This window comes from Mustela putorius, unplaced genomic scaffold (assembly GCF_011764305.1).
Source record: "Mustela putorius furo isolate JIRA1106 unplaced genomic scaffold, ASM1176430v1.1 tig00000224_pilon_pilon_pilon, whole genome shotgun sequence".
Lineage (NCBI taxonomy): Eukaryota > Metazoa > Chordata > Mammalia > Carnivora > Mustelidae > Mustela > Mustela putorius.
Genome location: NW_025421321.1, coordinates 24,574,131 through 24,586,430, shown reverse-complemented (window position 1 = coordinate 24,586,430; position 12,300 = coordinate 24,574,131). Strand labels below are relative to the sequence as shown.

At 39.0% G+C, this 12,300-nt stretch overlaps 2 protein-coding genes across 13 annotated transcripts in view; one reads left to right on the top strand and one right to left on the bottom strand.

Annotated features, from left to right (window-relative positions):
- Positions 1-9,844, top strand: part of RTN4 (reticulon 4) — a 72,498-nt gene extending 62,654 nt beyond the window's left edge. For all 4 annotated transcript variants that reach the window (XM_004775671.3, XM_004775672.3, XM_004775673.3 and 1 more), the window contains 4 exons: positions 7,649-7,718; positions 8,188-8,234; positions 8,443-8,501; positions 8,856-9,844. In XM_004775671.3, coding sequence (XP_004775728.1) covers positions 7,649-7,718; positions 8,188-8,234; positions 8,443-8,501; positions 8,856-8,898 — 219 coding nt within the window. In that variant the 3' untranslated portion in view covers positions 8,899-9,844. The remainder of the gene's footprint in view (positions 1-7,648; positions 7,719-8,187; positions 8,235-8,442; positions 8,502-8,855) is intronic.
- Positions 1-12,300, bottom strand: part of EML6 (EMAP like 6) — a 311,304-nt gene that overhangs the window by 21,678 nt on the left and 277,326 nt on the right. For 7 of the 9 annotated variants that reach the window (XM_045077840.1, XM_045077842.1, XM_045077843.1 and 4 more), the window contains one exon: positions 9,198-11,922. In XM_045077840.1, the coding sequence (XP_044933775.1) occupies positions 11,898-11,922 (25 nt within the window). In that variant the 3' untranslated portion in view covers positions 9,198-11,897. Of the gene's footprint in view, positions 1-9,197; positions 11,923-12,300 lie in introns of those variants that run through there. The other 2 variants (XR_006606024.1, XR_006606025.1) reach the window with 2 other exon arrangements.

The following is a 12,300-nucleotide window of genomic DNA, read 5'->3' as shown; positions in this document are numbered from 1 at the left end:
GCTATATTATTTGGGATGTTTTGGTTTGTTAGTTTCAAAGGGAACAAATGAGAATACTTTGGAGTAAATGAAATAGAACCTTGTACATATGGGTGCTAGACGAACCCGGTCCCTATTCACTGAAGTGATGTTTGCTATATTATAGCTTGACAGCTGGGATAGACCATGTGTGAAAAATCATCAAGAAGGTGCTAGTACAGTTTAAGACGAAAAGTTTGTGGGTGGGAATTGGTTGAGAAGACACAGTAAATAGCGATAGAGCTTCAAACAACAAAGGGCCATCTCTGAATTTAGCAGTAAAAATTGCTGGGTTGGGGAAGACCTCAAACAAAATCATCATGAAGCTTGATAAAGGGAGAGAGTCATTATTTTTATAGACTTAATAAAAATTGCAACAGATACAAGGCAGAAGTCATACTACATGTTTGCACAGTGTAATGAAGGCTGCTCAGTATGTCTGTAATACTCTTCTTGAGAGAAGAGGTGTTCTTGAAGAAATCTGTTTAAAAATAAAACAAATTGATCTGGGAATGATTTGTTCCAGTTTTTCCAGCTTTTAGTTTAGTTTAGTTTCCAGTTTTAGTATCTACATGTCTTTCAAAAGAAAACTTTGTTCTTTTTGATTTTATCATCCTCTATATACAGTCCTCTGTGTACATAGTTATGTGTGGAAATACTTGGCAAAGGCTAGAGCAGCGTGAAAATGTTAGAGAAGGCATGATTAAATACTAAATAAATACCCTTTAAATCTGTTTTGCACAGATACTTGAAAAAAAGGAGGAAATTTTATGGATAAAATACTTTTCCCTAAGATGAATTACATTTTGCTCTTAAATCTCAATTTTTAATTTCTTTTGAAAATTACCTTAGATGCTCAGGGATTTTTTTTAAAGCAGATGTTATTAATGATGAAAGTAGCAGAAGTGAGAAAAACAGAATTTGATAAATTTTTGCCTTGAGTGGCTTTTATATATGTGACTTTTGAGTAACAGATGTGGTACACGAGGCAGATTTACTTCCTGAAGCACTCTTATTTTTTTGAAATTTTCTTATTTTTTGGGAAATGTTCTTTTTTCTTAATATTGAGGAAAAAAGGCTTGTATTAGAATTGTATTTTACTACTTTGTCTCCTTATGGATTAGCAGTACTTTTGAAAAGAAAACTTACTTGAATGCTTAAGTAGTGTTTTTGGCAAACCCAAGGCTCCAGGCATGTAACAGGTTCTTCAGCATATTAACACACAGAAGGAACTTGGTATTTAAGTCTCAAAATATGTTGAAGCAAAAAAATAAGGCAGGCTATGTCTTTTCCTCCCTGTGTAGTGGTGATGGTATGAAGCCCTTGGTAATTCAGTTGCACATTCGGATAATATATACAAAGAGTCTTCCTTGATAAGGAAGGTTCTGTTGCTTGGGGACTTTAGTTAGACCTTTTCTTGTTTTGTTTCTTGTCCTGGGTACCTAGGGTACCTCCAATGTCAATAAACTTTTTCTTTTTACCTTTGGACCCCCCTTTAAAATTTAAAATTCAAATAAAAAATTGACCCCTTTAATTAAAATTAAATCTTAATGTCATTGTGTGTGGGTAGTATAGATTCCATATGTTTCCAATGAATAAGGGTATTACAGAAACACAGGGTACTTGGGTAAAATGTCTCATTGAAAAAAGCTAACAAAAACCCTAACACTCTTTTGACTCTTTATAAAAATGACTTAGTATTACCTTTCTATAGAAAGCATTTACCACTCTTATTCATCCACAGTTTTTGTATATTCAGTGTTTTGTTGTGTGTGTGTGTGTGTGTTTTTTTTTTTAAGAAAATGATTTCCTTCTAGCTCTATTACTTTTTGCCTCTTAGCCACCGTAGCCAGTAGAGTGGTAGATTATCTTTCCTTAAGGAAAACAATTTTTTTTCAGTTCATTCTTTTTTTTTCTTCACTTTTTCAATGTAAAGAACAAATTTATTTGCCCTAATATCAGAATGATTTATTTCCATGTATTTAGAGACTCAATCTGTTGAAAGTTTGCTACCTGCTGTTTCCAGTTTCCAGATGAATTTCTTAAATAACACTGAGTTTTTAAAAACTTACAGGAACCAGCTTCTAGCTGGAATTACTTTGATTTTATATGATGCATCATTAGGAAAATGAATACCACCCTAAATTCAAAGAAAATGCAGTGAAGTCTCATGAGTTTTTAAGTGTAGAAAATACACATGATATCCAGCTCTGTGGTATATTTAAAATAATAGCATTTAAACAGAAATTTGAAAGCGGTTTCTCTATAACTTGCAATCTTCATAAATTTGAACTCTCACATTTATATAAGCTATGTTTCTAGATTCTGGGTCACAGTTACCATTCCTTCTATTTGAAAACTTCTTGCTCAGAAAGTGAAAATTTTAGAGTCACTATTCTTAGCGTGTGAAACTTTCTTGCTCATTACTTATTTTTTTGACAGTGGCTTTTAAAAAAATCACATAATTAAATGTGATTTTAAAAAATAAATATATAACCAAACTCCAAGGTTCCTGAGGCATCAGGCCTGCTGAAAAAGATCTGTTGTGCTATAGTGGTTATCACTGTATCTGGCCTAAGTCTCCTTTAGTGGTTGACTTGGATGAATAAGACATATTTTGCAGATTTCTCCTTTTAAATTCTTGTGTAAGAGTTCCATTTGTTTTGCTCCTTTGCAGTTAACTACAAGCTTCTAAGCCCTGGAAAAGATTTCACGTGTCCACAGATGGAGCAATGATACATTTCCCAAAGGATTGATTTTAGTGAAATGTTATGGGCAAAATCACTAACAAAGTATTTCTAATTCCATTTAGTAGAATTTATTTCAGACACTACTGTGAATTTCACGTCAGCCAAATGTTTTAGCCAATCCTCAGGATTTGTTTTAAAGGTTCTCTTAAAGTGGTTTTGTTCCACTGAGTGCCAGAGCTCAGGTGTGGGCAGGAGAATGAAGGAAAGGAAAGGAAAGGAGGAATGTCCTCTAGTAAAATTAAGTTGCAAAAGCCATGTATATAGCCTTTTCTTGGAGAGTCTGGTATACTTTATTAGCCTCTGAGAGGTCAGAAAGAGGCAGGATAACTTTAACCCAGTGTTATCGGTTAACCTTGTTATAAGTAATACCCATGAGTACCAGAAAACTAACCCTTAGTTAATGTTTAATTGTTTCTGTGATTGATCTTCTGTGTAGGGGATCTTTGATAGGCTTTATTTTAAAACAGTGTGTTGGCTGTCTCTGTCTTGGCTGCACACTAGAACCACCTGATAACTCTGCGGGGGGAAAGAGAAGGAAGTTGGGGGGGGGGGTCCCTTCTCCTAAAATTGTGATTTAATTTTTCTGGGGATACTGCCAGAAGAGTGACTATTCTTAAAAGTTGTGGCATTAAGCTATAAAGCCCAGGCTATAGTTTTTTCCCCCAACTCCTACTCCCACCTCCCACTCACCACCACTTCACTGGAAAAGAAAGGCCTATGACAGTCCCTGCAGGGCTCAGCTTTGGAGCTGCTTGAATAAGGCTCCAAGTTTGATTAGAGGGAGCCTGCCTTTTGAAACCTCAGATCTCAAGAAAAAAAATCTAGTAATTTTATTTATCAGATAACAAGACCAGGTGTTTTAGATAGAGGTTCTTATTTCTCTGTAATACAGCTTTGGGTGATAAAGCCTGGATTCTGTATGACTGTAGTTCTGTGACTTTCAGGGAAAATACATGTTACAGTTATATGAAAATTGCTAGTGAGGGATGCCTGGGTAGCTCAGTTAGTTAAGCATCTGCCTTGGGTTCAGGTCATGATCTTAGGGTCCTGAGATCAAGTTCCACATCAGGCTCCCTGCTCAGTGGGAAGCCTGTTTTCTCCCTCTCCCTCTGCTGCTCCCCCGCTTGTGTTTGTGTGCTTGCTCACTCTCTCAAATAAGTAAATAAATAAATAAAATCTTTAAAGAAGAAAATAAAGTTAAAAAAAATTGCTAGTAATAGTTGCCTGTACATTTGGCAATTCTAATGCTCCAGAATACAATCTTAAATCTGAAAGTGAGCCATAAAAAGGTCTGAACTCCAGAAATAGCTGACCCAGAAGAACATTAAAATCTAGCCCCTAGGCTCTTGTGTGGTTATTAGCATACAATTTTGACAGTTTTGGCGCTTTTCAGCTTGCAGAAAAATTAGAAGGGAAATGGGCTAGGGAAAATGTAGGCAATCAAAGCAATACTAATGAATAAGGCTGAAGATTTCCAAAAAAAGCAAAGATTTTTCAGTTTAAAAATGCAGGAAAAGTTTGAAAATGTCAGAATTGCCAGAGTAATTTCTGAAATTCTGTTACGCATCCTGACTCCAATTTCCTTATAAATGTCGCCCCCAGTTGTTGAGATATCATCTAATAAAAAGCTACAGAGCCTTTTTAAAAAAATTTTATTTATTTATTTGACAGAGATGGCAAGTAGGTAGAGAGAGAGAGGGAAGCAGGCTCGAGAGGGAAGCAGGCTCCCTGCTGAGCAGAGAGCCCAATGTGGGGCTTGATCCCACGACTCTGGGATCATGACCTGAGCCGAAGGCAGAGGCTTTAATCCACTGAGCCACCCAGGCGCCACAGCTACAGAGCTTTTTAATGAGGTATTTGATACACAGTCAAGTTTGATTCCCTATCCCCCGGACAGAAGGCCGATAAGACATGGCACTTGCTCTCTTGGAAGTATTTATTAGACCTTCATTGTGTTTTGGTTCTTTTCCCTCCTCTCGATACTGCCCAGAGAGAGATGGTTTCTGATCTCCGTGTTCCTATATGCACCGGCTGGAATGTCACAGAAAGTTGCCGTGGCCTGGCATAGAATTTGTAGGTCCAAAATGAAAGTTGCCTGTTTTGTTTCTTTAAAGTGTTTATGGGCCTATTCTTTGCCTCTGTATGATAGTATGGCCATTCGTGAGAAATTCCCACCAATAATGGTTTCTCTGTAGGTGATCTTACTTGCAGCAGAGCAGATAGATTCTGGAGTCAGATGAACCCGAGATCACTGCGACCTCTGCTCTGGCAGCTTGCTTAATTTTTCTGGGTCTTGGTTTGCTCTTCTATAGGGATAATAATAGTACTTATGGCATTGTGATGAGATTCAGTGACCTAATATATTTGCCAAAAAAAAAAAAAATGTTGCTTTTATTACATAACAGTTCTAGTAATTGTGCAATTGCTAGGTACATGTCCTTAACTACCATTCCTTTCTCTTCTCATGCTGTGTTCTGTAGAAAACCTTACCTAGCATTTTTGTTTTGGGTCCCTGAAGTGTTAAATTTTCTCCAGATTGCAGTATTTAAAAATTCTGTGATAACACATAAAAATGTGAATTTCTGGTTTCTCTCTGAATCAGAAATTTTGGCAGCATTGGCCTGGAATACTTGCATGGCAACAGTCTGTGGAGCTGGGTTGTACGTGCTTCCATGAGAGGGAGAAGTACTTCTATCTCTTTGCCTCAGTCCTTAGGCTCCTTCATGCATTTATGACACCTGCCTAGTCCCACATTTAGTGTTTCCTCTGTTCCTTTCTTTGCCTTTGGGCAGTGTGGCTTTTAGGCAGAATGTCCCCCAAGAGGCAAGTCTAGTGACATTTGAGCCCGTTAGATGGGCTAGATGTGAAGTCTTGGGCTTCTCTGCTTGTGAATTTGGAGTTTGGTCTAGTGGGAGACTTAATGACCAAATTAGGGCTTCTTTGTAGCTTGTGTGTGTATCTAAAATCTGTCATGACAAAGGTATCCTTATTGCTAAAGCAATTTCCTCTAAAATGTGTAAGGTTGTTGCTTTTCTCTTTAGACTTGTGGATGGTGATGGATGAAAACATGAAAATGTTCTTTAGTCAATGGGCTGAAGCGCAGAAGTTATAATTAGCTTCTGCAATTGGAGTCTGTAAAACTCTGAGAAGGAAGAGGGCTTGCTAACTGGAGTCATGCGTCCAGCCTTTCTACCATGGCAGTTGCTGAGACCAGGGCAGTATTTAATTTTTGATTTTCAGCTGACAGGTGTTAGGAGTGCTTGACATTTGGTCACTTTAACATTAGTTACCTTCAGTTGTAGGGGTAATGAGAGGTTGCTATTTGTAGAACTGACAGTTGTGGTGGAGGAGTCCAAAGTGTGTTCCTAACCTGAAGTAAATGTGCCTAGTAGAGTTTGAAGTTCTGCTTGGTACTCTGCTCACAGACGGATTTTGTTCAATGAATGACTATATGGAGGAACAAATGCTGTAGTTCAAGGGTCTGCAAACTACTGCCTGGCTCATGGCCTATTTGGTATAGCCTGGGAGCTAAGAATGGTTTTTAAATTTTTTGAAGGATAATATTCAAAAAAATTTTCAGAGATAACATTCCAAGGATATGTGAGAGACCATTTGTGACCCGTAAAACCGAACATGGTTATTATCTTACTGTCTTGATAGGAAAGGTTTGCTGATCCCTGCTTTAGGAGATGGAGCTACTGACTCCACTCCAGGCTCTTCTTCATTTATACCGTGTTGTATGTGCCTGACTAAGTGTAGACGGTGGCACTGTATTGTCACCTGCTAATTAGGGCAGAGCTAATGCCAGACACATGAAGGCCTTTAATAGAAAGCAAGGCAATTACTGATTAAGAATAATAAAATCCAGACTGACTTTAAGTCTTCCAAGAACTGCTTCGAACAGGTCAAGTCTGTACTGTATGAGGTCAACCAAATTTTAAAACCAGAAGAAAACTCTGAAATGTTCTTGTCCAGCCTTTCCTGAATAAGGTATGCAGAGGAAATAAAGGACTTGTTAAAATGAAATCCCTTTTTAGAACAGCCTTTCCCTGCTTCCTTTGATGATTTAAAAAATAGATTTTTAAGACCATGACTACTGAAGTAGGAGAGTTTGGTTAGTTCCCTGCCTCTGGAGGGGACAGTGAAAGCAGACCTCGGGTAGGGTCTGGGTCTGCTGTGGTAATTCCAGTGCCTACCTCACCAAGTTAAGAGGAATAAATGAGTTAGTATTTGTAAAGCATTTAAAACAGTGCCTGGCACTAATATGGTAACTATATTGGTGTTCATTAAATAAATACAGAAGGCAGTGGCTAATATTAATGGTCAGTTTTATTAACAGGTATACAACTTTGAGGCATCCTCATTTCCAGGGTTAACTGTTGAAACATTGATCACTGAGCAGACAATGCCTCTGATCCTTAATAAAATATTAGAGGTGGTATCTCTGGTACCTGAAACCCCTTGTCTCTGATCACAAGTATTCCCTGCCTCATTGTTGCAGATTCAGCTGAGATTTCAATGTCCAAATTGTTCATCTCCTGTAGATCTTGAAATACTTGTTAGTGCTTTAAAATCAGGCTTAATTGTGAGTTCTCATACCTTTTCAGGCTTCCCATTTAAAACCTAAATGCTATAGCAGTGCTGAAGAGGTAAGGTATACCTTTGGCATATCTGGTCTCAGGGAAAACAAGAGAAAATGAATCAAATCTATATTAATTAGGATTCTGAAATTTCAAATGAAGACTGGTGAGTCTCCCTTTGAAACCAAGTCTCCAACTATTTTTGCTTCTGGCAGGTTGGCATTTAGGTGGGATGCTTCTATTTGAAAGCTTCAGCTTTGTGTGAATTGTTTTTAACAGGCTAATGTTATTTTCCTACAGTTTGCAGCATTGATGTGGGTATTTACCTATGTTGGTGCCTTGTTCAATGGTCTGACACTACTGATTTTGGGTAAGTTGACAACACGATTTGAACAAAAAGCTGCACAATAAGGGAAGATTGTGTGCAGGAGCTTAGAGACACTTTGGTGGAGAAAATGCTTACATCGTAGGGAAGATGTTTGAGGTCTTTAAATAAATTGCTGATACTGATATTGTAGATTTAATTGCTACTTTAATTCCTAAAGAATGCTTCAGTCAACAGTGATAAACCAGATGGGGGCTAGCCTCACCTGATGGTGCAGCCCTAAATTAGACTAACATGGGATACCTGTATTTTATAAGGTCTGTGGGACTTGATTTCCAGCTAAGAATTGTTCGTGCCTCCATTCCTCTAGTGTGGCTCCCCACCAGCAGGAGCCTCCAGGAGAAGCTTGGGTCTTTAACCATTCATTAGGAACGCTGCCTGTTAGATGGCTTTTCAGTTTTTCTTCCCTAAATCATACCACTCTGTTTTAAAGGTTGTGTATTTTCTTTTTCAGCTCTAATTTCACTCTTCAGCGTTCCTGTTATTTATGAACGGCATCAGGTAATTTCTTAACTGTAGATTTCGGAATTCAAGCCCTACTGTATTACCTAAACAAATCTATCAGTACCAGTTTCCAAAGCCTTATAAAAATGAAAAAGGTGGTGTCTGAAGCCTTTATTAAGCCTTTAATTTGCTGAATATAGTAATGGTTAATAAGATTCTTTAGCAATGTTAATTTTCTAGTAACTCCTTTCCACCTCTCTTGCAGGCGCAGATAGATCATTATCTAGGACTTGCAAATAAGAGTGTTAAAGATGCTATGGCTAAGTAAGTATTTAAAATCCACTTTTTTTTTTTCCCACTAAGAATAAAGTGTGCTGGACTTGGAGAATTCATCTTATAGGCCTAGTCAGTAGCAAATCTTAATCATAACTAAAAAGTGCAACAGCGTTGCCAAAGGATTTTTGTCTATGTTCAGATCATTGCTGTGTTTGCTCTGTGTTGTATTTAAGGCTTTTTAAAGTCTAATTCAGGGGGCAAGGTGGCAAAAATACAGCTTACAGTTTGACAGTCCTTGTAGAAGCTGAGCACTATAATATACAAGTAGTTCTTGAAGCACAGCACTGTTAAATACTTAAAAATATTTCCATTGACCTTTTTTCCTACCTTTTTCACTTGTAGAATCCAAGCAAAAATCCCTGGATTGAAACGCAAAGCTGAATGAAAAAGCCAGAGATCATAAACACTAGGGGTTTGAAAGGGGATGTTCATTTGATTACATGGGGGAGGGTCAGGGAAGAAGGAAACCTGGACATTGCAGCTTCACAGATCTTTATTTTTAGCAATGCGGTGTCTGAGGAAAAATTACCTGTCTTGACTGCCATGTGTTCATCATCTTAAGTATTGTAAGCTGCTATGTATGGAATTAATTAAACCGTAATATTTGTTTTTCCTATTGAGGCACTGGTGAATAAAAAAAGATCTGAGAAAGCTGTATGTTACACTCTGTGGCAGGTAGTCTTGCTGTTGTTTTTTGGGGGGGGGGGTCGCAGAGAAAGTGGAGCTGAAAAAAATAATCCTTCTCACAGTTTGTGCACTGTGTATGGTCTGTGTAGATTGATGCAGATTTTCTGAAATGAAACGTTTAGACGAGATCATACCACTAAAGCAAGAGTGAAAAAGCTTGCCTTCCTGGTATGTTCTAGGTGTATTGTGAATTTTACTGTTATATTAATTGCCAATATAAGTAAATATAGATTATATATATATCTATATATAGTGTTTCACAAAGCTTAGACCCTCCCCTCCGGCTGCCGCACAGTGCGCGGTATCTCAGAGAGTCCCCAGTTACATGTGTATAGTTCCAAAGCACATAAGCTAGAAACAGAAAATCCATTTCTAGGAGCACTACCATCTGTTTTCAACATGAAGCAATGCCATGCACATAGTAAACTTCACCGCACAGACTTCCTGTAGTTCATTTTGTGATAAACTCGGAATCTCCGGACTGAATCTAATGCTTCCAAAAACGTTGTTTGCAAATATCAAAACTTGTTATGCAAAAAATTATAAAATGAAGATTTATACATTTGTGGTTTAAGCTGTACTGAATCTGTGGAATGCCTTGTGAACTGTAAAAGCAAAGTATCAATAAAGCTTATAGACTTAAAGGATGTTGGGTATTTTGGTTCCGTGAAATGGCAGCAGCTTCAGAGGAAACACCGAGGTGCCTTGGGTTCAGCTGGGGAGAGGGGACCGCACTCAGGAAGCCTGCCCACGTGTGCGCCAGCTGTGTTTACATGATCCCATTTATCGGACACGTAACCAACATGTTTTCAAATGATATATTTCTTGTACTTTGCTAATTGAAAATAAATTCATGCACCAATATTTTAACATATAGTAGAACACAGTGCAGGATTTATGAACATACATAAAATCATACCATAGAAATGCTTACAAATAAGCTTTACGAAGTTTCTTGACATAGACACTATTGCTCTTTAAATATAGTTGTACATATCCTCATTGATCAATTTATTCTTCCACATGGTTATTTCAATGCAAGGGCTGATTATTATGAAAGGTCAGTGGTACAGTAGAGGCAGACATGGCCATCACTCAGCATCACCAGTCACATGGTTACAGAAAACAGTCAGGACTGCACAGGGGCTCAAACTGGGGACCCAGCAGCCTCTCAGGAGATTAATGTAAGGCATTTATAACTGGGCATATAAAAATAGCTTCGTGAGTGATCTAATCCACTTAGAATGCGGAAGCACTTCTGGGGTAAATGTTAGTCTATTTAATTGAAAATGCTTCATTTCACCTTTCTCTAAACTGGTAACTGCAAATAGCCAGGAACTCAAGCCCCAGAATTTGGCTTCACCGATGGGAAAGACTAATCCGTGTATGTGTGCTCGGAGTCCCCAGTCACTCACCAGCCTTCCTCGCGGTGTGTGCGGCCTGCCCTTCCTGGGGTCAGCGGTGAGCCAAGAGTGAAGTATGACTGAGGCCAGGTAGGGGTCTTCTGGTTAGTATTGTTCAGGTCATATTTTCTGTCATCCAGCTAGCTCTGAGGAACTCTTAAGATAGCTTATTTTGTTTTATAATCTTAACCAAATATTGTTTGGGTTTAGGAATTTGTTCAGCAGAGATTTTTTTCTTTCTTTTTATGTGGACTTGACCTATATAGCTCACATGAACAAATCCATGGGGTCAAGTCAGCCTCACTGTGGGGGTGGTAGACCCAATGCAGCCTTGGGTCACCTCATTTATTGCCATTTTAGGACTAAGGGCTCATCCTTCCAGATCCACTTGAGATTTTTTTCCCCCACCCTCCCGCTCTGTTTTGTGGTAGCTGTGTATTTTACTTCTGTTTGGATTTTGTAGGTTTGGCACTAAACGGTGAAAACCCATTTCTACCCCCTCCCTCCAGAATTAATTTCTTTGCTGCTCACCCGCCACTCTTTCCCAAGCAGGTAACTGATGTCTTGCATTTAGGAAGCCGGGACATAAACACATGACATGGGTGACAGACCAGGAATCTGTTAGGGTCCTGTAGCCCTCCTCAGTTTTGAAGTTTTAGCACCATATGTAGAAAGGAGAAAAATTGTGGGAGGTGAGACAGCAGCCCACACAACTGGTAACTTTCAAAGGCACTTAATGGATATAAAACTCTGCAAATGAAACATTAAAAAATTAAGTTTCTCAACTTGTTTATACATGGCTCATTTGGTTTTGAAAGCTAAACGTGGAGAACTGAGGCTATCAATAGTTCTAGTGCTTAGGTGCACCTAACTGAAGCTGTCTTATTCAACTCATTGGTAAAAATGAATATTTTTAAAGTATATAGAAACAATAGCAAAACATCTTTTGTAAAAGTTTTGGTGCAAATTAAAAGCTACATATTGGTTAGGGTTAACTGAGGCTTTGAATTTGGTCAGCGGGCTACATTATCAGAATTTTTTGTCAGTGTGGTTAGTACGTTGTCTCAGGAACAGAGGCAAGGACTCCTCTCATGTGAGAACTGACCTTAGCGTCACAGTTTCGCAGAGGATGGAGCTGTCACCCCGCTTTGCTGGCGCGTGACACTCGTGTGGCCTGCAGTGCGGTGGGCCTGGGCCAGCAGCTGGCGGCACAGAGGGGCCCTGAAGTGCCTCCGTGGTGGCTGGGCAGGGTGGGGGGAAGCAGCAGCAGCAGCAAGAAAGAGGTTTCTGGCATTTACAGACACCGCCATACAAACACACTGAAAAAGCAGACCAGACATTCATCTTGCATGGCTGGACGTCATCGTCCTGTCAAGTGACCAAAAGCAATCCTACCAAGCGCTCCAGAGTCGAGCTCAGGGGATGTACTGGGCATCATGATTTCAATTTCTAAAGACAAACCAGGGATCTTGCCACCAATTAAAGATCTGCTTTTTAAAAATGGCTTATTGTTTTTTGTTTGGCTTGACTCTTTTGACAGCCCAAGTGTGCTGAATGTAAGGACTTTCGGCAACTTGACGCTATCTCTTATGTTCCTACTGACAAGGTTTTATCAGTCCACTTGAGTAGGAGAGCCCTTTCTAGTGTGCAGGAGAGCCAGGGATCGGAACAGCTCCCGTGGCGACAAAGGCCCAGGG